The sequence below is a fragment of the Lissotriton vulgaris genome, chromosome 6 (assembly GCF_964263255.1).
Source record: "Lissotriton vulgaris chromosome 6, aLisVul1.2, whole genome shotgun sequence".
Lineage (NCBI taxonomy): Eukaryota > Metazoa > Chordata > Amphibia > Caudata > Salamandridae > Lissotriton > Lissotriton vulgaris.
Window position 1 is genome coordinate 1,293,723,724 of NC_141694.1, and position 27,684 is coordinate 1,293,751,407.

A 27,684-nucleotide genomic window follows, 5' to 3' on the forward strand; every position below is an offset into this window, starting at 1 on the left:
GAAGCTAGTGTGTTCCTCTTAATCGACAGATCATATTATTCATTGTGGTCAATATAGTCATATGTTCCAGATGTTGTGTGAAGCAGTTAAAGTAGACAGAGATAATTTCTATTAGTGCCGGACTGTCAGACTGTGGGCCTTGTTTTTTTATTTTCTGAAAGTAAGAAAGTGCTAAATCTACAACATTTTCATCAGAACACATTTTACGGTTGGTAAACCATACAGTGGGCATGATGTTTAACCTTTCTATTACCAGGGAGCCGCGCCCACTCCTACGTTTCCACCCTGTCTGCTGGCCGATGCTAGAATCCCGGATGTCAAAAGCCAGAAATGCTCCGACTACAAGCCAGACCTGAACATTACGCATGGTTTCCTCTTTCCTCCCAGTAAGTACACGTCTAAATGTGGACGCTTGCTAGGTCGCATGGGACTGCTGTGTCTTTAAGCATATCGAAAACAACAGGCTGCAGCCATCACGGGCATAATTATGCACTACATGGCCAGACTTCCTGTGGCGAGAGTGTGTTGCCAAATGGAAACCTCGCCTAAATGTCACCCGCCTCTGTTGTAAACCTTCAAGCCTTGTGTGGGCTACTCCGCAGACGTGTTTACTTCCTAATGACAAGAATGGAAAACAAGTGCCCCCTCCACCCACATTGGCAAGTTTTAAGGGCGGAAGGGTCAGTTGTACAAAAACATGATTCTGCAACGCCATTTTGAAATGAAGGATATTTAAAATGAAAGTTGTCTTGGCTGTCAGTTATATTATGGCAGTATACTAAAGCTACGTACGTATGAGGTAAGTGATTGGGGGCAGAATACAGGTCCTATAGATGTATAAGCTTTATTATCGTGAAATATATATATATATATACATATATATATATATATATATATATATATATATATATATATATATATATATATATATATTTCACGATAATAAAGCTTATACATCTATAGGACCTGTATTCTGTATATATATATATATATATATATATATATATATATATATATATATATATATATATATATATATATATATATATATATATATATATATGTATATATATATATATATATATATATATATATATAGTATATACTGAGATTTCTGTGTTGTTTACTAAGGTGCATGCATCCACTCTATAATGAGATGCATTCATCAAATGCTAAGACATTGTAAATACAGTACTCTTAAATGTATACATGGCATTCGTGAGAAATGTCTAATGCTATATACACGCAGAAACATGCATGATTATATACCGGGCAGTTGTGATAAATTATACTGGACATTGTTAACATGAGGGAGGTGCAAATTAAGGTGAAAATGCCCAAAACATTTTGGACTGCTAATCTTGCACTGCCCTGCACAAAATGTGTATTTTACCATGAGCTCATGACCCGTATTGTCAACAGGGCCCATTGCTGCAGGTTGCAGATGTACCAACCCAGACGAGGTGTGCCACACTCAGGGAAGACATAATCCAAATATTTAAATACAAGTGTGTGTTTCCTAGATAATTTGAGTGCCTATGCAAGGGAATAGACAGATTGACCCATAAAGCAACAACTGAAGCTGCTTCTCTGTCATGTGTGCCTACGATCCTCCTGACCTTCAAGGTGGAGCTGAAGGCCCACAAGTGCGGGTGCACTCGCAGACTACGCCAGTGCTTAATTTGAGCCTGTGGTTTCCTGTGCTCAGCACTGGCACTTACTTGGTTTCCAGTGCTCGGCACTGGCACTTAATTGTCAACACTACATTTATGACAGTCTGCCACAGGGTGGCTCTGCTTATCAGATTTAGAGAGGAGCAGAACAACGGTTGTTTATGAATACAATATACCTAAAAAAACTACAAATACCTGCCTTCCCAGCCATTCCTTTAGCTTTGGAGACCTGGAGTAATTCTTAACTGTTGCACTTACAGGTGAGAGAGATGGTTAGTAGTTGTTTTGGTACCACCATTGGCAGCGATGATGGGGCAATGAGACACTTACTATTTTACAAATTAAGCACTGATGCTCACCCTCATGTGAGCCCACAGATACCGATAACTAGTGTCACAGCTGTACGCTCACAAGTGAAATGATCATCTCTTTTAGGAGAAAGACTTTGGTTCTTCCCCATTGCAGGAAACTATGTAACCTAACCCTTAAAGTCTCCTCCCAAAGGACACTGGCCAGGAGGAGGGGTGCTTGCATCTATTCTGAGCTTCTTTCTGGGCCTCTTTATGCACATGCATGTTTTGTAAGGCAGAAGGGATTTTCTGATTTGCTTGAGGCCACTCCCCCAGGCAAATGAGGAAATAGCCACAGTAAATTGTCTCCCTTGGCAGGGGCACATTTGGTTTTGGATACCATCCTGTAAAATATTTAGAAGATGCACACTTCAGAGTCCTTCATCTCTTGATTAGTGCACTGAATCTGAAATAGGATTAAATAAAAAAGAGAAAAGAAGTGATACATATCCTCAAAAGAATAATTTTAGCATCTTTTCGAAAATGAAAAAGAAAAAGTTGATTGACTGGCAAGCACTTCCAGGACAGAGAAGAAGAAGGAGAAAGGAAAGATATAGTATCTAACAAACGGGTGTTTTTGAAAATGTCAAAATCGCAATAAAAATGAATTAAAGATAAGAATATGATGTGTGTAGTAGAGAGAAGGTGGTGGCAACAAATAAAGCTGTACAAGTTCACCTAAGTAACAAAAGGAATATTATGCGGGGTTCTAAAAAGACCCGTCTTGCCCCCATAACTCTTTCATGACTACAAAAGGCCTATAGACGATATTAACCAGTATAAGATGTTTTCTTGATGTAAGCAGATTGTATGGAGATCATGAACAGTAATGTGAAAGGGCAAACGACCTAGACATTTCTGATGGCTTCACTCCAAGAAAGCAACCTATGCCTTATTGGCCTGAAGAAGGTAAATCAGACTTTTAATAAAGTAAAGTCAAGCCAACTATGTTTCTGGTTTCAACTGTTCCTGGGTGACGAAAGTAAGGAATCTAAAAATCACACTTGATCCAGAATTCTTGCTCGCCCCTCGTGACAATGCTAAGGAGGGAGAAGGCTCCTCTGCACCTACACATGCTTATCACAGTTACACCAGTGCTTAACTTTCATGTCAAAATGAAACTTGTCTACACTCTGATACTTATTCAACAGAATTAGGGATCCCAGGTAGGGTCCCTAAGAGGGTAGAGAGGTCCTCACTGAAGAGGGTGGAAGGGATACGTCCTCCCTATCGTATACTCAACAAACCAAAAAGTATCCCCTCTGGAACCAAGATGGTTCCTAAAGAAGAGGTAAAGTGCAAAAAAGGCGGGGTTGAACAGTACGCCAGTTGATAGCCGACCCACTATTGTGGGTAGCAAGGGAAAGAGACCCTTTTCTAAATATTACTCCCACTCACTCTAGTTGTGACATGCTTCATCATCGGGTTCACCCCAACTCCTAAAGGTTGGGTGGGCTCAACCATGTTTCAGGGAGCACTTATGAAGTCTGTGTTTATAGGGGCATAACTTTAAAGATACAATTCCTCTCCCACTCTTAAAGTGTCCTTTATAAGCGGTGAGGGAGGTAAGGTTAAAAACAAGCATTGGCATAGCCAATAGTTCTCGCCTTTGGGACCTTATAAGTGTTTAGCCATGCAGCACATTTCCTGGGTGTTGTTCAGCCAGGAATTGAAGAGCTATACAACTGATACACACTAGTTCAAGTAGACTGATTTAGAAATATATGCGTGCATTCATAACCATTAATGGACACATTGTAAGGCACTTTAAAACACAAGTTGGGAGGCTGAAGCAAAACACTGAGGGAACGCGGAATGTTGCCCTCTGATGGTTTCTGCGAGTTAGATATTCTAGCCAATGTTGCAGCTTTTCTCAGTACGCTGTGTTCACAGGAAGCAATTGTTTCAAAGCTGATAATGTGCTTTTGTTCTAATAGGCTGATTGCCTGTGACTTATATTATCTGTAGTGCACCACATCCAGCAAGGCTACTACCTCTAAATGAAGTGACCATCATGGAATGGTATTAACCATAGTATTACGGTGAGGGCAGAACCACTGTGCGCCCGCACCACAATACTACTTACTTCTACACGCACAGACCAGGCAGCAGGTGAGTCGGCGGTATGGGGACGGAGAGGTTGCCTGGCGGTCATGTGGCAGGTCGTGGAACAGAGTGCAGTGTGGTCTTCCCCTCAAGCATAAGTTTCCTTAGTGGACTTATGAGCGACACCAAATGCAACTCTCCCACCGTACTCTAAAACCAGTTGCAATGCTAGGCTACCAGGTGCACGTGCGGCTGCGTGCGCTCTGTGGCAGCAGGAATGCTGCTGAGGTAGCAGGCAGTGTGCAGCTGGTTGCGAAGTCTGACACCCGAGGCTGCCCCCTCGACCTAAGAATGAAAGATTGGGGAAGCATGCTGGATCCCCCTGGGTTCAGCTAACCGGCAGCAGTACTTTTAAGATTAATAAAACATTACGTGGCGTGAACGCGGAGGCCGGCAGGCTCGCAGCGAAGCGCCGAGGATTCGCTAAAGGTTACATCATATATTATTTGCCTGTAACGGCGTGTGCCGAGAATACTTCACCTTTCACCGCCACAAAGGACAAAAATACCGTCTCATGCACTAGAAAGAAGCAGCTAAGTCAAGACAGTCTCTTAGCACGGCACGAAAGTGAAAGCGAGCGCGAGGCAAGAAAGTGAAAGCGAGCGCGAGACAGCAATGTAAACAAGCAAGTGCAGCCACGCTAATTATAAACAGATGGCCCCTGCGTGTCACTGCTCTCTCCCGCAAAGTGGATGCCGCACGAGTGTTACAAAAGTGCAGACCAATTTCAAAAGGTCATCTCCTAGAGCAGCGCATGCGCTCTGCGCTAGGCTTGATCTAACAAATGTAGGGCTAGAGGATGTGATGGTCCTATGACCCTAGAACACCAACACGTGTCAGCCCTTCCTAATGGCCTTTATGATACATATCCTCAAAAGAATAATTTTAGCATCTTTTCGAAAATGAAAAAGAAAAAGTTGATTGACTGGCAAGCACTTCCAGGACAGAGAAGAAGAAGGAGAAAGGAAAGATATAGTTTCTAACAAACGGGTGTTTTTGAAAATGTCAAAATCGCAATAAAAATGAATTAAAGATAAGAATATGACGTGTGTAGTAGAGAGAAGGTGGTGGCAACAAATAAAGCTGTACAAGTTCACCTAAGTAACAAAAGGAATATTATGCGGGGTTCTAAAAAGACCCGTCTTGCCCCCATAACTCTTTCATGACTACAAAAGGCCTATAGACGATATTAACCAGTATAAGATGTTTTCTTGATGTAAGCAGATTGTATGGAGATCATGAACAGTAGTAATGTGAAAGGGAAAACGACCTAGACATTTCTGATGGCTTCACTCCAAGAAAGCAATTTCAAAAGGTCATCTCCTAGAGCAGCGCATGCGCTCTGCGCTAGGCTTGATCTAACAAATGTAGGGCTAGAGGATGTGATGGTCCTATGACCCTAGAACACCAACACGTTTCAGCCCTTCCTAATGGCCTTTATGATACATATCCTCAAAAGAATAATTTTAGCATCTTTTCGAAAATGAAAAAGAAAAAGTTGATTGACTGGCAAGCACTTCCAGGACAGAGAAGAAGAAGGAGAAAGGAAAGATATAGTTTCTAACAAACGGGTGTTTTTGAAAATGTCAAAATCGCAATAAAAATGAATTAAAGATAAGAATATGACGTGTGTAGTAGAGAGAAGGTGGTGGCAACAAATAAAGCTGTACAAGTTCACCTAAGTAACAAAAGGAATATTATGCGGGGCTCTAAAAAGACCCGTCTTGCCCCCATAACTCTTTCATGACTACAAAAGGCCTATAGACGATATTAACCAGTATAAGATGTTTTCTTGATGTAAGCAGATTGTATGGAGATCATGAACAGTAATGTGAAAGGGCAAACGACCTAGACATTTATGATGGCTTCACTCCAAGAAAGCAACCTATGCCTTATTGGCCTGAAGAAGGTAAATCAGACTTTTAATAAAGTAAAGTCAAGCCAACTATGTTTCTGGTTTTAACTGTTCCTGGGTGACGAAAGTAAGGAATCTAAAAATCACACTTGATCCAGAATTCTTGCTCGCCCCTCGTGACAATGCTAAGGAGGGAGAAGGCTCCTCTGCACCTACACATGCTTATCACAGTTACACCAGTGCTTAACTTTCATGTCAAAATGAAACTTGTCTACACTCTGATACTTATTCTACAGAATTAGGGATCCCAGGTAGGGTCCCTAAGAGGGTAGAGAGGTCCTCACTGAAGAGGGTGGAAGGGATACGTCCTCCCTATCGTCAGGGTGGTTAACGATGAAGTCACTTCCCCCGAAGACATGAATGACGTGCGCATGCAACTTGCATGTAAAAGAAATTAATTAGAACAAGGAATGTACTTGCCGCTGGTTCCAAGTGGAATTAGCCCACCTTAACAGGGCACCTGCACCCAACAGGGGCATGAGAGGGAGGCCTTGTAGTCAAACATTCATCAAAGGTCCTGTCCCTGACTGCAACCCACTGTGCTCTGCTCCCCGGCTTGTCCAGTAGAAGGTGCTGTAACAATTTTGGTTGGAATAAAACCAGGTGGCAACAGTGTCGTGTGTTTAAAGTGAAAAAAAGAACTTCACACATGCTCTCTGAGCTTTGCTGTGGCTACCTGCGGAACAACATGTAACATCCACTATTGTCTGCAATGCCAACAAAATGTATGGGTCTATGCTGGACCCTATGACAATATCAAGTTCAGCAAGAGGTCTCCAGGGTGCTGAAGAATGCACTGTACCACCAAGATTTTTTTCAGACATTAGTTATTCCACAAGGCTGTGAGTCATGGTCTTTATAGGCCACCTAGAAAATTGACTTTCATTCAGCTTTACACAGGGACCAATTATCTCCCCCACCTTGTCTGTTAGGAGGAAGAAACAACACTTAGTATTGTGGCAACAGGAACTAGGAAGCAATAACGTTCAGACATTACTCACAACTTTGTATCTCCTTCATGTGACTGATGCTCTTGGAATGGTGAAGTAATGTATGGCTGACGTTATTTCTCCTGATATAGAAATAGTTTTAAATGTGATGATGGCATGTGAGGGGTTATGATTGTATTTCGGTACATCACCACCCCCTTTTGTACCACATGATTGTATTTATGGCACATATATATTTCGAAAAAACTGGTGTGGTGGGATATCCGTAAAATTATAACTCAGGGTCCCTTTGTTGCTTCACTTCAGGCTTACCTACAGGATTCAAAACGTATTACAAAGAACAGGATCGTGATTGGGATACGGTACTAAAGTTCCCCCGTCTGTTCTTTTTCAATGTGCATATTTTTTTACTTTGAAGGGGTTCAGAACATAAGACAAATCTTCTTTTAAGATGTAAGATCAGGTCCAGGCAAGTTTGGGTTGAATGGGTTACGCTTAGGATCTAGACCTTGACAAGTGAACTAGATCAGATGAGGATATGAATCTGTATTTTGGCAATATGGATTGAGGTTTGTTGAAGATATGATTCACTTTCTCCTATTCTGCTTTCTTTATTGGATTATTCAAAGGTGTACTTGGGGACGATTTTGTGGAAGTTGATGATTGGCGATAGATAGTAGTAGTCATATCTTTTAGGAATTTAGAGAGTGTGTAGGTAATGTATTTAATGGACAGCATTCTTAGGGAAGATATTAAATACAGGAAACGTTTACAAAAGATGATTGAGGTGATATCATATTTTACTGTATACTGTGATTTTTTCAAATGTTAATTATATTATGTATTGCATTATTAAAGTGAATGTGGGTATTATCGGGGAATTCCAAACAAAAACATGTAGTATATTTATATCCCCTCCTTCTATCCCTGTCTTCCGACCTCTTCTCACCCTAAAGCTTCTTGCAACTAGCATGTGGTGCCAAAGAAATCACAACTAAGTTATTAAAATAAGACGTCTTCAGAATCTTGAAATGGCTTAAGCCGGCTTTTCCATAGGATAAGAGTAAAATACTGATCCATCCAGAAGTCGCCAAAATTGTAAACAAAGGGGTAAATTTGAATGTGGAAACAATATGACGTATTATGCCGCTAATTACTTACTTTGCTGTAACAATATGTCTTTATTGTTATATTTCCACAGATTTCAACAAAACTGCAATTGGGCAGTATGATGGTTTACTCACAAGTAATTTTGTTCCCATGTATGAAGAGTTTAAAAGTGAGTTTCAAGGTTCTGCTAATCATTTTATGCATATTTATTTGTTCTTTTACAATATTTTCTCAATTTCAGTGGTACTACATCACAACTGTTAATGTCCCTTAGATGAGGCAACAGCAACAAAGGTTCACACTCACAATATACATATCGCCTTCCATTACAACAGTATGTAGGCTTTTGTGTTCAGCTGGAGAATGGGGCATATTTGGGGCGGACACAGTACTTGCCAAGTTCTGGGAGAAGTGCACTGGTGGATCTTGTATCAAGCAGCTCTTCGATGAACCATTATCACTTTGTGTAGGGCCGTGTTGTTTTAAAAATGGTATGTTATGTGCACAGTATGCAAAAAACCATGGTTTGAGGCTTTCAAAAAGGGTCTGGTAATACCAATTCTGCATCGTTATCTCCGTTAGTCCAATAATCCAACACAGGTTCTGCACCTATACTTTAAACCGTGAATAGTAGTCTATTATATTCATACTTCCTATTGCTTTCATTTTGACTCTAGGGAATATATATATATATTTTTAAATAATGGCATACTGGCCTTCATCTGCTACTGTAATTGTACATCCCTGAGCAAAAGGCAATAATATCCATATGCCTAGGACGGAGTGTGTTAAAATTTATAAATGAAAGAAATGAAATAGCCAGGTCACCTGATTGTCTCAAGACAACCACTTTGATATAACTAAATCCTTTCATGTAATAGTGACCATATCTAGGCATGAATGGTGCCATTGTTCCAAGTAAAAGAAACCTTAATACTGACTTATTGTCATAGTTAGCCCAATTCTGATGGTTTAACTCAGTGGCGTAACACAGGCCCCCGCAGCCCTCGCGGTGCGGGGGGCACCCAAGCTCCAAGGGGCCCCCTCAGCACAGTACTCTGGCCGGAGAACACCTGATTGATTGTGGAGGGGGCTCCTCCACGTACCTTGCAAGGAAGCCCGCTAAAGTTTTGTTACACCAGTGGTGTAATTGATACGTGTTGAATATCTTTATAGCTGTGGTATTCACGCGCAAAGTGCTGCAGTCTATTCAGAAATTGGTGTATTGTGAGTCAAGAATGTAATGATGGTCAAAGACAGAGATTAAGACATACTAAGTTCTAGTGAGACATAATTGGCTTCTCAATGTCAAGTGTGGGGATAAATGACTTAGTAGAGTCTCCATAGTACCATACAACACCAAGGCACACCCTATGTTTCAGGACGGGATGCGTAATTTGAAGCTTTAGAGAGTTAGAGGGGGGCATTAGTAATATAAAGGAGAATAATTAAATATTAGACATCAATCGAAGAATCATCTGCAGTAGAGATTAGTTTGAAAACCACCGACTAGATAGAGGGAAAAGATAAGACAGAGGCTTAAGGCGCTCTGCCAAAGCTAATACTACAACCTGATCCTGCTTTTCAGACATATAGTTTATCTAAATACTCTCTCAGGCACACTTTATCTCTGCGATTACAAGCTACCCAAACTCATAACTTAACCCTACTGGAGGTGGTAGAGCAAGCAAGGAACAATACACACAATGCAAACTATAAATATTTATTCGGTCATGCAGTGGGCCATTCTGTTTAAGATAAGCAAGAATGCAACGTGTGTTGTGCCACATCAGGACATGCCAACAAAGTATTAACATTTATTTCCAGATATTCTTTAGACTCAGAATGCCTATGATGACCCAAAGATATTATTAGCCTTGAAGTAGTCGTGGCGGTTGTGCCAGAAGAAACATCTGTTAGCTACCGTGAATTTATTCTGTGAAATTAGAATCAGAGAAAAGAAAAAATACTGTGTTTCAAAGAAGCTGAACACGGATAAGAGAAAATAAAAGGAACCAATTCCAGGAAACATGGAATGGACTCTCTTTTTTGGTGTTCCCGGGTTGTGCTCACGAAACTCAATATTTTGTAGAAGGTTACCTTGACTGGAGCACATTGGTGTGGCTGCTCTTCCCTTCTTTGTTTGAGTACATCAGGGACACAACTTGTTGCTTAACTTTTGCTTAAAATACTAATCAACTTTGTGTGGGTCACAGTCCCTGGGATTGTATGGCCATCCCAGTTTTGATCTATAAATATTTATCAGCCAAATAGCAGTTAATTTAAATGTTCAACTGGATTTATGTAAGTGTCCTATAGTAAAGGCATGTTACAGTGAACCATTAAAGCATGTCACAGAAGTATTCAGAATAGATTCCATTTGTGTCTGTGGGCGGTTATAGTGTAAGGGAGCTCAAGGGCATGAGGGGCCAGCCCACTTTTGAGAGCCCAGTTGGTATGCTATAGATGTTGGACTTGCTAAAAAAAGTTACCTATCGGACGTTTTGGGTCTGACTTAGAGTTTGGCAGACAGGATTTTCCTTCAAAATGTAATGGATATAATACACTTATAATACTGTGGAAGGGACATTGTCAATCCAGACCTAAAACAGATATCAAAAGGCACATTTAACATATAAATACTAAAGGCAACAAATAATGTGGAAATACTGTAGATGTAAGGGTCAAGAAATGGATGGCAAAAGACACACCAATGATGGACGGAATGCAGAGCAAATCAAACATTCACCCCCATCCATTGTTAATTTGCTCACCATGACATTCCAGTTTAGACCCAGCCATAGGCATAACAGTCTTGACCCTGTTCCTCATGGGAATGGTATAGCACAAATTGCCAAGCCAAGTCCTCCCTGGACCATAACATCCTTGGACCGGTTTCGGGGTATTACTCCTCATCAGCCAGGCTACCCTAAATCCCATGCTCTCCATGCCACTGGAGTAAAGCTAGCCTGGCTGTCGAGGGGTGATACCCCGAGATTGGTACTAGGATGCTTGTGTCCAGTCCAGGGAGGACATGGCCTGGCAGTTTGGTTGGACTATTCCCATGGGGGACAGGGTCAAGACTGATTTGCATATGGCTGGGTCTAAACTGGAATGGCATGGGGAGCAAAGAAACAAAGGATTTAGGGTCCAGATCTCTGTACTGGGGTGAATGCATGACATTGATCAGTGTTCTGTCCATCCATTGTTCTTTTTGCATTTGTCACCCCGAGCGGGACAAGTATGCCCAGACATAGATTCCGTGCTCTCCATGCCACTGGAGTCAAGCTAGCCTGGCTGAGCAGGGGTGATACCCCAAAACCAGTACTAGGATGCTTGTTTCCAGTCCAGGGAGGACCTGGCCTGGGAATTTGGGACGGACTGTTCCCATGGGGGACAGGGTCAAGATTGATTTGCATATGTCTGGGTCTAAACTGGAATGGCATAGGGAGCAAAGAGACAATAGATTTGGGGTACAGATCTCTGTACTGGGGTGAATGCATGACATTGACCAGTGTTCTGTCCATCCATTGTTCTTTTTGCATTTGTCACCCCGAGCGGGACAAGTATGCCCAGACATGGGTTCCGTGCTCTCCATTATTATATTTGCACTTGTAAAGCGCGCTGCTACCCGTCCTGGCTTTCCCTGTGGGATGGTCCCTGCTGGGAGTCCCCAGGGTGGAGCCAGGCATCCCCGGCGTTGGGGGGGGCCGTTGTGGAGATTAGGAAGCTAATGCCCAGAGTTGCCGAGTCTGACCCCAGATTAGAGTAGGCACCGGAGCGAGAATTATCGAGTCTGCTGACCCAAGTCCACGACCCTGCCGCATCGGGAATTGAACCCTGGTCCCGGCCGACTTCTGCTCCCGGGTCTGCCGCCTCTAACTGGTGAGCCACACCACTCCATGCCACTGGAGTCAAGCTAGACTGGATGTTGAGGGGTGATACCCCAAAACCGGTCCTAGGATGCTTGGTACCAGTTCAGGGAAGACCTGGCCTGGTAGTTTGGGTTGGACTGTTCCCATGGAGGACAGGGTCAATACTGATTTGCATATGGTTGGGTCTAAACTCGAATGGCATGGGGAGCAAAGAAACAATAGACTTAGGGTCCAGATCTCTGTACTGGGGTGAATGCATGACATTGATCAGTGTTCTGTCCATCCATTGTTCATTTTGCATTTGTCACCCCGAGCGGGACAAGTATGCCCAGACATAGGTTCCGTGCTCTTCATGCCACTGGAGTCAAGCTAGCCTGGCTGAGGATTGGGTGATACCCCAAAACCATTCCTCGGATGCTTGTTTTCAGTCAAGGGAAGACCTGGCCTGGGAATTCCTGCTGGACTGTTCCCATGGGAAACAGGGTCAAGATTGATTTGCATATGGCTGGGTGCATAGGGAGCAAAAAAACTATGAATTTAGGCCCAGATCTCTGTATTGTGGTAAATGCATGCATTGTTCAGCATTCTGTCCATTAATTGGTCTTTTTTGCAAGAAATGGATGGAGCAGAGGGTTCAACCTGAACCTCCTACTGGAGGATGGGTAAAAGAAATGTCTTAGATGAAGAAGGATCATGGATGGGATGATGAAAATGTGAGAGTCAGCATAGAGCAATGGAAAAAGAGGATACTTTTAGATTTCTCCAATATTTTAGGTGGGGCGAGCGTTTTTCAAAGAGAGAGATATTTACACCTTCCTCCTAGTAGATCTACCACATGCGGTCTTTCGCTACTCCATTTAATCTAACCGTGCATAAAGAATAGGGATATAAACGACGTTTTGGAACACCGAAAGAATAAAAAACACTAAGAAACATCAATCTATATAGCTTTATGTGACCCAGTTTAAATTGCATGTTTTAGGTCTTCTGGTAACCAATTTGTCCTATAAAGATTGGAAAGCACAGAAAAACGTAGAGGCCCACAGGTACTGGTAGCAAACTGAATGTCTGTCACTCGATGGATGGCTATTTTGATTACAAATCACTCAAATAAGGTTGCTTGTACATTTGGGATGTTATGTGTTAGAAATTGAGGCTGGTTGGCAGAGTATACACCCTGTTCAAGCAGGAGCCAAATTCCTAGTCATGGTAAGTCAGATACACAACTTAAATTAACCTGTCCTCACCCTTGGGTTGCTTGGCACAGGGCAGTCAGGCTTAATTGAAGAGGCAATGTGTAAAGTATTTGTGCAACACTTGAATTTACAGTCACACAGTGAAAACACTACAAAAAGACGCCACATGGATTTAGAAAAATTGAGAATATTTATCTATGTAAAACAAGACCGCAACAACAGAAATACAATCAGTATAAATTGAGATAGATTTTTACAAGATTAAATCCAGAAACATTGCTTTGAAGTTCACAGCTCTAAAAGGATACTTGAAGTTGCACTAGACCGAGGAAAATCCGATGATCCAGGCTGACCATGAAGGAGGGCATGCTGTCTACAGGAGCCACGCAGGGCCCTCTGAAAAAGTTCCTTGCAAGGAGCAAGCATCAGCGTCAAGGACTCCCTGCACCAGTTCAGATTCATACAGTCGGGTCGGTGCATCGGAGTCGAGCCTCGCAGTCAGTATTAAAGGATCGGTGCTGTGTTGAAGTCAAGCTTTTCAGCGACCTCATCAGATCGGAGCTGCGTCATCGTCAAACCTTGCGGTCGGCACCTGCGTCGCAGTTGAATTGGTACTAAGTGGGAGGCCACTGCATCGGTCCCGATTCACGCATGCATCAACAAGTCCTTGGTTCAAAGATGTAGAGAGCAGGTTCTGTCCCTCTCATTCCCAGGCAAGAATCGGCAGGCAGCAGGCCAACACAGCAGAGCATGTAGCAAAGTGGTATTCCCTCCTACAGCACAGCAATCAGTAGGCAGCAGGCCAACACAGCCATTTAGGTAGCAAAGTGGCACTCCCTCCTACAGCACATCAGCTCTTCTTCCAGGCAGAATGTTGTTGGTTCCAGCAAGGTTCTGATTTGGTGGTGTCAGGGGTCCAGTACTTATACACAAATGTGCCTTTCAAGTGGGGGAACATCAAAGAGGTCTTTAAAGAACACAAAGTCCCTGCCTTTACTGCCCTGGCTCTTAACTTACTACAGGGGGGTATGCAGCTCTTTGTGTGGGAAAGACACAACCCTATGTGCAGGGGTCAGCTTCTCCCTCCAAACCTACTTTGAAGAAATGGAAACCTTCTAAGGGATTCACTGATACAGCTGGTCCTTAAACCAACAAAGAAGAAATTAGCACGGAAGCTGTAATATAAAAACAATTTATTTATTAACCTTAGATGAGGGAGTTTGCGTCACACAGTACCCTCAGGCCTCTGTAGGAGGCATTCTAAGGAGTAAAGACAACAGAGGCCTTATATATGCATAGGTTACATAGTCAGCATAAAACCAAGGGGAGGTCCTGGCACAGATAAGCATGGTTTTTCACTAATATAGGTATACAAAATATGCTAGCTCAACAAAGTGGGAGGGGCGACTAAACTGAACACATCAGTAAGAATAGCCTGACAGTTCTATACTAGGAGCAGGTGCATTCTGCTAGCTAGGCCTTTCTGAGCATGTTCAAGGCTCTGAAAGAGGGAGAAAGCACATGGCGAGCATATGGCTAACTAAAATAGCTGCCAAGTACAAAATGGCTTTCAGTTCATGCTAACAGCGATTCCTGCAATCTTTAACAACTTCATGAAGGCCCATCGGCCTTGGGATAGCTCATCAGGATTCAAATGTCACATCTCTTCACCTAACCCGGCTGTATGCAGAGGCACAGAATGGTTAAGGTAAAAGAATCTGGCGAACAGAAGGACATGTAAGTTTATTTTGTACATGTTTTTTGTTTTGCAGACACAGGTTGTTTGGTCGGCATATAGGTAGTAAAGCATGATTTTTAGCATAAAGGTTTACAGGACACAGAGTGCATCAGAGTGCATCAATATTGGGAATATTGGTGGCACATCACGTGGGTAACACACCTAGGGCTTTTTGCAGTGCTGGATTCACTGCTCGGTGAGCATTTCTACAATGTACAAGAAGTGTGGTGCAACGGGTCAACCCTTTTTTTCAATGTAAGAAGAATTCAGTTTTGACACACATATTTTTTTATTTATAGTATTCCCCTTCTGAAGGTTAATAACCGAAATGCATTGGGAAGCATAAGGATGTTATGAATTATATGTTTGGCAACAATATGAAAACATAAGAAGCAATTTTATAAAGACATAAAAGAAGATCAAGAAAGACTGTTGAAGTGTTCAAAGTGTATTTGTAAAGAAGAATTCAAAATGCTGTGTTTGCACAGTTTTATGATTGAACACAAACTGTAAAACTTTATGAGCTTATGTTATGAAGTAAAATGTAAGATATATGCTTAAGATGTTTGAAAGGTATGCACCTACGGAGCTAGTTTAAAGTGCATCCCATAAAGAACAGTTTCTGTTCACTTTTGAGATTAGTTTAAAAGAATGCCATCTTTCTAAAAGTGCCATTTTCAGACTTACAATTTAAAATACAACTTCACCATAAGTGGAGATGTTAAATTGTGAGTCCAGAAACACCAAACTCCAAATCTCTGTATTTTACTAATTGGAAATTACACTTAAAAGGTGTTTAAGGCAATCCCAATGTTAGTGATATGCTTTGTAGTAGTGAAAATGGATTTAGCAGTTTTTCACTACTAGGACATGTAAAACTCAAAGGTATATGTCCTACCTTTTAAAGACACTGCACCGTGCCCTAGGGGTTTGTCTAAGGACTACTTTAGGGGTGACTTATATGTATTAAAAGGGATGCCTGAGTCTTGTTTAAAGGGCTACTGAGTGGGTGGCACAATCAGTGCTGCAGGCCCGCTAGTAGCATTTAATTTACAGGAACTGGGCATTTATAGTGCACTCCACTAGGTACTTATAAGTAAATTAAATATGCCAATTGTGGGTAAGCCAGTGTTGCAATGTTTTGAGTACAGAGCATATGCACTTTAGCACTGGTTAGCAGTGGGAAATTGCTCAGAATCCTAAAGTCATCAAAAATGAATTCAGAAAAACAGGAGGTCAGAAAGCAAATTGTTAGGGAAACCACTTCAAGGATGCCAGGTCTAAAAATATGGATGCTGTGTGATTTTACTGGGATGACAAACAAATCTGGGTAGATCTGGGCAAAAAAGTTTTAAATATACAACTTGAATAGATCAATCATCTAGTCCTGTGATCGTAGTGTGGCACAGGATCTTATATTGGAACAATGCATAGGCTCTCCTAGTAGAAGTGAAATTCATTTTTAAACCCATGTCATTTCTTAATGTAAACAAATTCTCCGTTATGACTATCTTCTCTACTGGCAACACCTGACACCACAGAAAACACACATAAATACACATGCACACACACTTATAAATCCCACTACCAAGTAAAATTAAAGTTATATGTGTTTTAAAATGCTAAGAGCTAGCACTTGCAGAACATAATATATATGTTTTGTTATTTCAGAGATTTGGAATTACCTCCATGACGTTCTGCTTCCAAGATACGCTACAGAAAGAAATGGACTGAATGTGATTAGTGGACCTGTGTTTGATTATAACTATGACGGCCATTATGACACACTCAATGAAATTGAGCAGTAAGTATAACCCAGTGTCGAAAATGAGGGTACCAATAATGTGATAGAGATGCTTAGATCTTCATTGGCTAGAAAAAGATGACGTGGCCATTTTCCACTGACCCTGTCCACAGAATACCATGTTAAAAGTCTCTTGGGATGTAAGCTTTTGGAAAGAATGAGAACTGCCATAAACTAGTGATTCTCCCATGTCATCAAACCCACTCTTTCCAATCTAATCCAGTGTTTTGCCATGTTTCTACCAGTGGAGCCAAGTCATTTTTGGGTGGAGCTAGACAGCGCATGCGCTGTCTCTTTCGAGACCTGCTGTAATTAGTCTGTGGGTTTCAAGTCCATCCCCTTCTTGCCATTGCTTTCCTTTTGTCTATGTCAGTGTCCTTTAAAAATCCTTGATTGCCAGTGGTCAGTCCTGCCTCTTTGTCCCTCCTTTCTCTCTTCTGTTCCTCCCACAGAGCAAGGACTTAGTACTGTCTCATTCCGCTATGGTTCTTTATCTGACCTTTGGGGGACTATTTTGTTCTTGGTTTCGTGCTCTGTTATTGTTTGTCTGTGTTCAGCTTCAGCGCCCTTGCTGCTTACATTCAAATATAGCATTCTTTCTCCCAACTTTTCTTAATGCCACAGTTGTGTTACTGCTGCCTACTCCACCATGCCTCCCACTCCGCTATTTTAGGCTTTTTGCATTTTTCGATGTCCACCATCAGTTGGGCTTTTTTTCTGGTAGGCTATTCATGTTGGCTTCCTTTTAAGGGAGATTGGGCTTGTTTTTTAGGTTTCACCTGCAAGGGGGTTTACATCCCACCCCCTCTCTTTCCTGACTTTTCATTGATTCCTGTGCAGGGCACTTACTTTACCTCCAGTTCTATTGTCTGTAACATATTTTCCTGCATTTACCAATGCTTTTGTTGTTTTTATTTTCCGTGCGCCATGCGCAATTTCAGTTTCAAAAATGTTTTTTTCTGACTTGCCTACAAAGAACACCCCTCCCACTCTTAAACAGCATTGAGCAGCAAACGTATCATTTTTGTAACTCGGCTAAAGAAAGGCTTCCCATCACAGCTAAGTAAATTTCCACTGTTTGCTGGATTTTATTTATTGCTCGATCATGCTGATCAGATCTAGCGCATGATGATATATCTTTTATGCCACTCATAAATGTTCTGGAGGGCCATTCCTTTTGGACAGACCTACAAATCAAGCTGCAGCTTTAAGTGGGAAGATGGAAAGAAGGCAGTGCCAGTGCCCCCGCAGGCTCTTTAATCAGAGCGAGACGCAAGCCTCAGCTGGCTGTACATTTCACGAGAATTGCTTGGTGCTCTGAATCCCATGTGAGCCCTCAGTAAACACTCCCTGCAGCTCAGCCATGACTTCCAATGGGCGAAGCAGGTTGGCATTACTTTGCGAGCAAGTGACACTGTTTGTAGTGCATACAAAGGAGTATGTATCACCAAGACCAAGGGTCTAAGGCTCAAGGTCCAGGAGACCTTCCACAAAAACCCAAACCAGCAGAGACTCTTTTACCAGGAGAAGCAGGTAAACAATGCCTGTCGAGGCAAAAAACTTTTTCATGCAGGATCTTAGAAGCGTGGCCTGGAATGGAGACAAAAATAAGGTTAAACATATGAAAACTGTCCAGATCGGTTTTATTCATTAACAAATGCATTACCGCCACTTTACACAACTTGCCAGTGAAGCACTACTTTTGTGTGGTATCTTCCGCCACAGGGGCCTACCCTGACCTGGCCGCACCCCCCCCCCCCCCCCCCCTTGGGTTCACAATGGGTCAAGCCACTGTGACAGGCTGGGGAATGTCACAGTGGCGAAGGATCTGTGTGTTGTGACTCATGAATAAAGTCTCCTGTTTACGCAGAGCGCCTCCTGGCTCCTGACTGAGTTATCTTGATTTAACACTGGCAACGAGGGACGGGATCTGAAAGGAGAGGAGCACTAAAGAAGAGGACCTCAACAAGCTGAAGTGACACATTTACAGCTACAGTACCGTGAGTACGAGAGAAGAGCCCCACTGCCAGTCTGGGAGTCGCATGCCTAGGAGTGAAGTGTAGGTGTAAGAAGTCGCTGAGAAGTAACCAAAAGGGTGAAGAAATTATCTGCACCTACCTTCTGACACAGATGATTATTAAGCTTCGTCTGGATGTAGCGTTGGGGCGAATGATGTGAGGGCACAGCGGAGGTACGACAGAGGCAGTGAGCAGCTTGTCAGTCAGTGGTCGTACCTGTGTAGTGGTGTACTGAGGAAAAGATTTTTGGAGCGTGGAAGCTCCACTGTCCCACTCTGCCATCGTCGCACATCACAGCATGACTGCTGCAAGTGGGACTGCTCGAGGAAGCCTGCCATCTTTGCATGGACACTTTGGCTGAGTAGTGCGTGCCTGAGGTGCTAGCTGAGATGGAGTTATCTTAATCGGTTACCAAAGTCTGTGACATCCTAGTGGTCCCGTCACGCTGACCTCAGCATTGGCGACAGTGTCCCGACAAACTTGACGCAGCAACAGGGGGAAGGCTCGAACTGCCAGGAGTAAAGAGTCCGCTCTGAGGGGAAGGCTGTGGATCGTGTGGAAGAAGCCGTCCGCACGCACGTTGTTTTGCCGGTCGCGCTGACTGGCACCGCTTGTAGAATATATATTTAAAGAAAAGTCTAGGATATGGGTGCTAATGAGGTCGCTATCAGCTTTTACCTGTATTGACTGAAGACTGCCACTCACCCGTCAGGAGGGAATTTTGCGCGCCATGCTGGCACTACGAGGAGACACCAACTGGAGCCTGTGTCACCGTTGGGTGCCAGCGTGCGAACAGACCAAAAGGAAGATTGGATGCTGTTTGATGGAGGTCACGGAGGAGAAGGGGATGTGTTTCCCAAACCTCAGGATGTAATCGTTCTGCCATTCCTTTCTAGCAGAACGAAAGAGATTATGCTCTGCCACTAACAAGAATAGTTCGACTTTAGGACAGCGCCACCTAGTGGTTCCCTTCTCTGCATTTCCCTGTTCAATTAAAATCCACTCCCACGCTTCATATAGGAGTTATTATGTTATGGTGATATTGCAGTCCCCTGCAGAGTCTTGTCAGTTGGCAGCAAAGAGTAAGGGTCTGATCTAGCAGGGCACCTGGTGGTAATTGACCGGTTGTCTCTGGAAACACAATTAAGGCTTGATTTCTCTTCATTCTCACCCCACTTTCCTCAGCCCCAAACCACAATGCAGAATGTAACGCCCTGCCTTTTTTTCTGTCGACTCCTGGGGAGCCAACCCTCAAGTGGAATAAATGGAAAAAAGTTTTCCAGAACTACACAGTATTATGTGGACCCAATATGGGGCTGGAAACAAAAGTGGCTTTGTTGATGCACTACCTGGGTGCTGAAGGGCAAGAAATACTAGAACCTCTTCCAGAGCTGAATGCAAATGATGCGAGGGGGTTGAATGAATGAGATAAATTTAAAGAAACTAGACACCCATTTTTTAACAAAAATAAGCATGATTATGGAACGGTACCATTTTGGAAGGAGGGGACAGAAGGAGGGGGAGACAGTGGAGGAGTTTGTCTGTGAGCTGCGCAAGTTGGCCTCTACGTGCAAGTTTGGGGGATCTTGTGAGGAACGAATACGTGACCAGTTTGTCCTAATGTGTAAGATTGAGCGTGTACGTGAAGAGTTATGGCTAAAGGATGACCCACCACTGGGGAGGAACTCATTGTAGCAAAACAAGTAGAGGACATGATGCAGTGTGTGAGTGAAATGAAGCAGGATAGTGAAGGGAAAGCCAAAGTGAGTGAGGTATCGATCGAGAACAAAAGTATACTCGCACTTAAGAAGCAAATAAAAGGAATAGAAAGAGGTCAAGGGAAGTTGGGGATTTAAAGGAAACTGTTACCGGTGTGGCAGACCAGGTCATTTAGCGAGTGACCGGGGGTGTCCTGCTCTAAAAAGTACATGCAACAAGTGTGAAAGAAAGGGTCATTTCAGGCAATGCTGCAGAAGCAGTGCCAGCTACAGGAAACAGAGTAGAGATGGCAATGCACGTGTTTGAGATGAGATAGTGTTAAAAGTACAGGGTGGGTCAATGAGCAACCCCAAAGACTTTGCAGCTGTAGAAGAAACCAGAATTGAGGTAATGTTTTATTCTTGTTCCAAACTGACAATAAACTCTGCAGAAGAGTTTGAGAAAGTATAAAAAGGTAATCTAATACTGTAGAAGATGGATGTAGTACCGGGTGCTTATGGTGGCCAGACCATAAAAATTAAGGGTTACTTCTGGGGGAAGGTAGGCTACAAGGACAAGCCGACTGTCACCAAAATGTATGTATCGGAGAAGGGGGACAACATCCTGGGGTGTCAGGCACAGAAAGAGTTAGGTGTCTATCTGAATCCCAACAAGAATCCCCAGATACTGGTACAGGAGGTGGGGAGAACCGCAGTGGGGATAGAGGAAGAGTTCAAGGAGGTCTTCACAGAGAAATTAGGGTGCCTCAGAAACTATGCCCACAGAATAAAACTCAGAGAAGGATCCAAGTAGTTACAGCAGAAGTCAGGAATCTCCCCATTTCCATACAGGGGGCTGTGAAGGAATAATTGGAGAAATTGTGCAAGCTGGAAGTAATCGAACCGGTAAAGGCCACGGAGTGGTTGGCACCAATCATTGCAGCCAAGAAAGGCGATGGGACAGTGCATTTGTGCACTGATCTTAGAGCATTAAACAAGGAAGTCATAGTGGATAAACACCCTCTACCAAATATTTCACAACTGATGAGCATATTGGAAGAAGCAAAAGTATTCACCGCGCTGGATATAACCTCAGCTTCTTACCAAGTTAAACTCCACCCTGACTCACAAGAACTCACAGCATTTGTAACGCCCATTGGGGCGTACGAATTTAAGCGGATGCCGTTTGGACTAGTATCTGCTGTGGCAGTTTTTCAAAGGATAATGAGCAACCTCCTTAAAGGGATTCCAGCGGTCATGTGCTACCAAGACGACGTGCTGATCTTCGGAAGGGATGACAAGCGGCATGAGGTTAGACTAAGGCAGGTCCTGGGAAGATTTCAAGAACAAGGACTCATGGTGAAGAAAGAGAAGTGCAAGACTGGCTGTTCAGAGTTGGAGTTTCTGGGCCACAAGGTGACAAAAGAGGGCATTCGCACAAAAACAGAAGTTTAAAACACAATTGTCAACCTTGAAACACCTAAAAACAAGGATGAAGTAAAGTCCTTCATGGGGATGGTGGAATTTTATAGTAAATTTGTGCAGAACTTTGCGAGACGTACATATACCATATGCAATTTGCTCAGGAAAGGGGTGACTTTTAAATGGAGAGTGGAGTGCCAGAAGGAGTTTGAAGACACAAAAAAAGCGCTAGCTAAAGCACCTAACCTCATATCGTTCATGCCGGGCAGGAAGACAGTACTGACAACTGATGCAAGTTCGAAAGGTTCGGCGGCAGTTCTCATGCAGGTCAGAGAAGGAGAGGAGGAGATGATAGCCTTTGCATCACCTCGCTACGGAAGGCAGAGGTCAACTACTCGGTAATCGAGAAAGAGGCGCTAGCGGTGCATTGGGCGATGAACAGATTCAGAGACTTTGTGTGGGAAATGAAATACCACCTGAGAACCGATCGCAAGCCCCTAGTTGAGGTCTTCAGCAGAAAAGGGCTAGACTCCAAATCGAGCAGGATCAGAAGATGGGTCGTGAACCTTCAGGAGTACACGTTCGAGGTGGAATACGTACCTGGAGTGAGAAACCTAGCAGCTGGCTGTCTTTCTCGATTAGTGAGTGAGGAGAGTGGTCAAACAGACGAGGCTGAGGAGGTGATGAAGGCTGATAAAGAAATACAAGTGGAGAACATGTGCCTCATCACTCAAGAAGCCATTGAAGAGGGTAGCTGGAAGGAAGCACTTAGAGCTGACGAGCTTCTACAGAAAGTCTGTGAGAAGGCGAAGGGAGGATGGATGGACCAAGGCAAGCGAGAAGAGCTGCTTAGACCATTCTGGATGGTCAGAGACAAACTCTCTCTCAACGAGGATTGTATGTTCAGTGGTACCAGGTTGGTAGCCCACCAGACCTTAAGAGAGTATTTGGTCACCCTAGCACATGAGGGGCACCTGGGAGTCACCAAAACCAAACAAAGGTTACGGCTAGACTACTGGTGGCCGAGCATGGACATCGAAATTGAGAGGAAGATAAGACACTGTGTGCCATGCTCCACCAGTGACAAGGTCCTAAAACAGCACACACCACCCATGCAGTGTAGGCCCCTTCACATGGGTCCATGGGATGATGCAGAATTGGACATAGTGGGCCCAATAACCGGAGAACATCGCAGGGCGTGCATTTTGGTTCTTATGGATCTATACTCCAGGTGGCCATAAGTAAAATTCGTGTCAGAAATCACCATGAAGGTTGTCATAATTTTTCACAAGAGATATTCGCAAGAGAAGGTTTGCCAAGTACCTTATTGAAGGACAATGGAGTGCAACTCTGCTCTAAAGAAATGAGGGAATTCCTGGAGAGTAAAGGGATAGTACACACGCGTTGTGCATTTTATCACCCAGAAACAAATGGGATGGCCGAACGATTTAACAAGACTATCAAGGAGGGGATCCAATTGGCCAGGGCCAATGGGCTATGTTGGAAGGAAGAGGGCGTGCAACGTCGTGAAGCTTTCAGGCTTAGCCCTCATCAAACCACTGGCAAGACACTTTTTGAATTACTCAGAGCCAGGAAGCCAAACACTAAGTTAGTACCTGGGTGGATGAAGTGGCAAAAAAGGTGGATTGACCAAGATAAGGAGTCGCAGTCAGAGACTGTGAAATTAAAGCCATGAGCGACAGGAAGGCCAGGTTCGACAGGCTACATGCAGTTAAAGATGTGAGGTTCCATGTGGGTGATCCTATCAAAAGCAAAGCACCCACTGGTAGAGCAGATTAGTCAGAGTTCACTAAGCCTACCAAAAATGTGAAGTTATTTAAAAATGTGGTGAAGACCCAAGAGGGGAAGATTTAGAATCTGGGGAGGGTGGTAAGGTACAATGACACCGCGGTGGACACCGATAATGCACCAGGGAGAGGGAGGGAAACCCGATGGGGGGGGGGCGAAACACCTGAGAAAGGTTGCCTAGAACAGACCAAATGTTTCCCCAGGAAAAGTCATAGGAAGGTCTACCACCAGAGATATTTGCAGCACTATGTCACTTGATTATTTCCATTGTACATTCACTTCTGTTGTGTTCAATTGTTCTAGGTTGTGTAAAGGAGGGGGATGTGTGGTATCTTCTGCTGCAGGGGCCTACCCTGACCTGGCCCCTCACCCCCCTTGGGTTCACAATGGGTCACACCACTGTGACAGGCTGTGGAATGTCACAGGTGCGAACGTTCTAAGTCGAGCTCCCTGTGCGGAGTGTGAAGGAAGAGACAGCTGTGGCTGAGGTCCTTGTGTTGTGACTCATGAATAAAGTCTCCTGTTTACCCAGAGCGCCTCCTGGCTCCTGATTGAGTTATCTCGATTTAACATTTAGTTTTCTCTTTTTACTTTGAACAAGTCAGTGTTCACTTTTCCTCCGCAGCCCCTACCCCTTGCTTGATTTCTTCCTCTTCCTCTTGCTCCTCGTCAGGTGAAGTATTGCCTACCATTGCTTCATCTAATCAATGTATAGGGACATGGAAAAAATTCTTCTAATTGTATTTATGTATCTGTATGTGATTGTATTTGTGCCTCTGTATTGTATGCCTGTGACATGGCACACACTTAGATGAACAGCTGTGGGAGCCCAAGCTATGTAGAATAATAGAATGCATGCTATTCTATACCCACTTGTTATGCTCTTATTGATAGCATGCATGTGATACTCTTAACATGTATCCCGACCCATCAACACCATAGCACCACGGATAGACTCACTCAGAGCTAGTGTTGCTACGTTATTTACAGATGTCTGTTAAGACTCAACTGGACCTTTATTTTACCATCAACTAGCTTGACCTCACTTAATAGTGACAGAATTAAAGCGCTGAGGAAATAATGTGACAAATCTAAACTGTTTCTATAGGTCTCACTTCTACTGGAGTATATATAATGCAACACTTCTCAGGTGAGACCATTTCAGGAATGGACGTGTCTGGGGACAAACATCAGAAGGGTGCAAAGAGCACCGCGTTTGAGATTATGGAAAGTCGCAGAATGTTACAGGAGATCAGCTTGATCCACAATTCTCATTCACAAACTATACTCCCAAAAAGCACCTGTTCCATATGCTTCTCTGAACTGTTGGTGTCTGATAGGGAAGTGGTAATGGGTCCATGGCAGCTGGAAACAACAAGCATTTGCAATGTAATCGGTCGTGCATTGCTGAAAGTTTGCACTATTGGCATTGCTAATAATAATGCAACGCCAATAGCTCAAACTTTCAGAAATGCAAGAGCTATTGCATTACAAAGCAATTGCGGCACTCGCGCTTTAGTTTAAAACATCTAAAGCGTGAGTGCGGCAGTCCATTTGCAACGCAAAAGGTCTCGCAATGCTGGAAGTTTGAGCTATTGATGTTGCTAATAATAATAATACAATGCCAATAGCTCAAACTTTCAGTAATGTGAGAGATATTGCATTACAAAGCAATCGCAGAACTCGTGCGTTAGTTTAAAACATCTAAAGGGTGAGTGCTGCAGCCCATTTGCAATGCATTAGCTTTCCCATTACTGAAAGTTTGAGCTATTGGTGTTGCATTATTATGAGCAACACCAATAGCGCAAACTTTCAGCAATGCGAGACCTATTGCATTACAAATGCTTGTTTTCATTAGCTGGCTTAGAGGAGTAGGTGCTCCGAAGGATGTGCCAGACCTGTTGTCAGAGAAGTGCAGTCAAATAAGGTCTCAGTCCACATGAATTGAATATTCATTATAATTATTATGAAACATGTTTGCTCGGATTCCCACGCTCATCGGTGCAAAGGAATCTGTCTGATTCTATGATAGCAAACCCAGAAGCCATAGAATTAATAGTATGGTACAGGTCTCTAAATGCTGCTGAGTGGATACTGCTCTAATCAAACCTCAATGGTTTTCTATGTGAATGTTGCTTTAGTTGGTAAGTTCCTAATACATTTTAATTTGAATCAGTAAGTTTCTTACCGTCTCTTGTATGACATTTGTGTTTTCAAAATGCATATCCACTGTGTTTACAGTATTTATTTATCATACCTGACACGATGAGTGAAGTGCACACACTATAAAAGATTTTTTACTGCGGCTATACCGAGGAACATTTATTTTTTAAATACACAGTTTTATAAAAAAAGTCAATTGATATGACAATGTTCATTTTAATTTGCCAAATGCAAAATTAGTAATTTAGACATTAAATGAGTGTGCTTTTACCTAAGGTTAGTACTATGTAACCATTGAATCTTGAGTCTAAATACAAACACTGGGGCTTTCCAATATTATCTGAATTCCCCAAATAAAGTAAAAAAGCAAAACAATGTTGCACAAACATCTGAGTTATGTTGCCTGAAGTCATTACTTTTGCACTGGTCAAATGTATTTAATGTCTTGCGGTGATGATGGCACCACTAATAATGATGTTAAGGAGATTCCGTTGAATGACAATAAACAGTGACGTGCTCTCTGCCTCTAAAAAAAGGCAAAACCCAGGAGGGTGCTTCAAAGTTGTTTTACAAGTCCAGCTGAGTGTGGAAACTGAATAGGACACCACAACATGTCTGATTCAAGAAGCCTGAAGCTGGAGGCCAAACGAGGAATGAACCATGAATCCCAAAATACTGGGAAGAAGAAAAAAATACAATTCAGTGAGGAGGAAGGAAACTCTCTCCATTAAGGAAACAATATACCAGGAAAATTTTTGGAACCCTCAAAACATCACCCTGCCAAAAAGCTGTCCTGTTGAACACCCTTTAAGGGAATGTAAATGGTGTGGCACTCACAAGGGAGAGGATGTGGTCCTTCGGCTAGACTGCCGCTGGTGCTGGAAACCAGGGTTCGAGCCACTGGGTCGCGTCCACATCCTGTGATTCTGGACAAATCACTTAATCTCCCCGTCCCTGAATGTGTAATGTGAATACGGTGCTCATGTAAAGCACTCCCATACCTTCAGGTCGAGTTCGCGCGATATAAATATGCAACAACAGGCAAAAACTGTTGAAAAACTGAAGAATCACTTACATGGCATACAAAAGAGAAGCTGGCAGGCTTGGCAACAGACGGCAGACCTAGGAGCCAAAACAGGTCACACTTATGGAGGAGTACTTGGCCACTGGGATTGCTCCAGAGTCAGTATGCCGATTTCAAGGCTAGAATATTGTAGACCTTGAGGGACAGACATCCCCAGATGAGCAATGCAATGCGCAACAGCATCTATAATTTAGCTATACCTAGAGACTGTCATGATAACTCCATACATTTGACCTCCTATCCATGTTCACCAGTAAATACTTACCCATGCAGAGCTCAATTTCTTTAAAACATATGTAGGCCAGGGCGTGACCTCACATATCACAGCAAAAGGGGGCTTAGGGGAGATGTCATGCAGCCTAAACATAGTGGCATTACCCATGTGACATGTAGTTCACTGTGACATTTACACTTTACACAAATGCATGTCCTTGTCAATGCAAACGTACAAAGAAACTATAGTGGGAGGGGCGAAAGTGCAGCAATGCTTCAAAACCGTCCCCAAATCGCCATTTGGCGTTGCAGCGTGCGCAATGTAATTCATTTTTTTATTTATTTATCTACTTAACTCCGTTTGTCCATATGCCGGAGTTTTCTACCCCCTACCCTGCACCTCCCCCGCCTCACCACTCCACAGCACTCCCTCCACCTGCTGTCCCCAGTAACAAAAATGTCTCTGACCCTTCTGATCAACCAGGAAAACGCCCAGTACCCGCTACGGCCAGTCAGGCCCTGGACTTAAGGTTACATACCGTCAGCTCTCCTCTGAGTAGC

General features: G+C 43.2%; 1 protein-coding gene across 1 annotated transcript in view; it reads left to right on the forward strand.

The window, feature by feature from the left end:
• Positions 1–27,684, forward strand: part of ENPP3 (ectonucleotide pyrophosphatase/phosphodiesterase 3) — a 716,664-nt gene that overhangs the window by 615,107 nt on the left and 73,873 nt on the right. Inside the window, exons 22-24 of the mRNA XM_086927431.1 lie at positions 257–386; positions 8,196–8,273; positions 16,585–16,717. Coding sequence (XP_086783557.1) covers positions 257–386; positions 8,196–8,273; positions 16,585–16,717 — 341 coding nt within the window. The remainder of the gene's footprint in view (positions 1–256; positions 387–8,195; positions 8,274–16,584; positions 16,718–27,684) is intronic.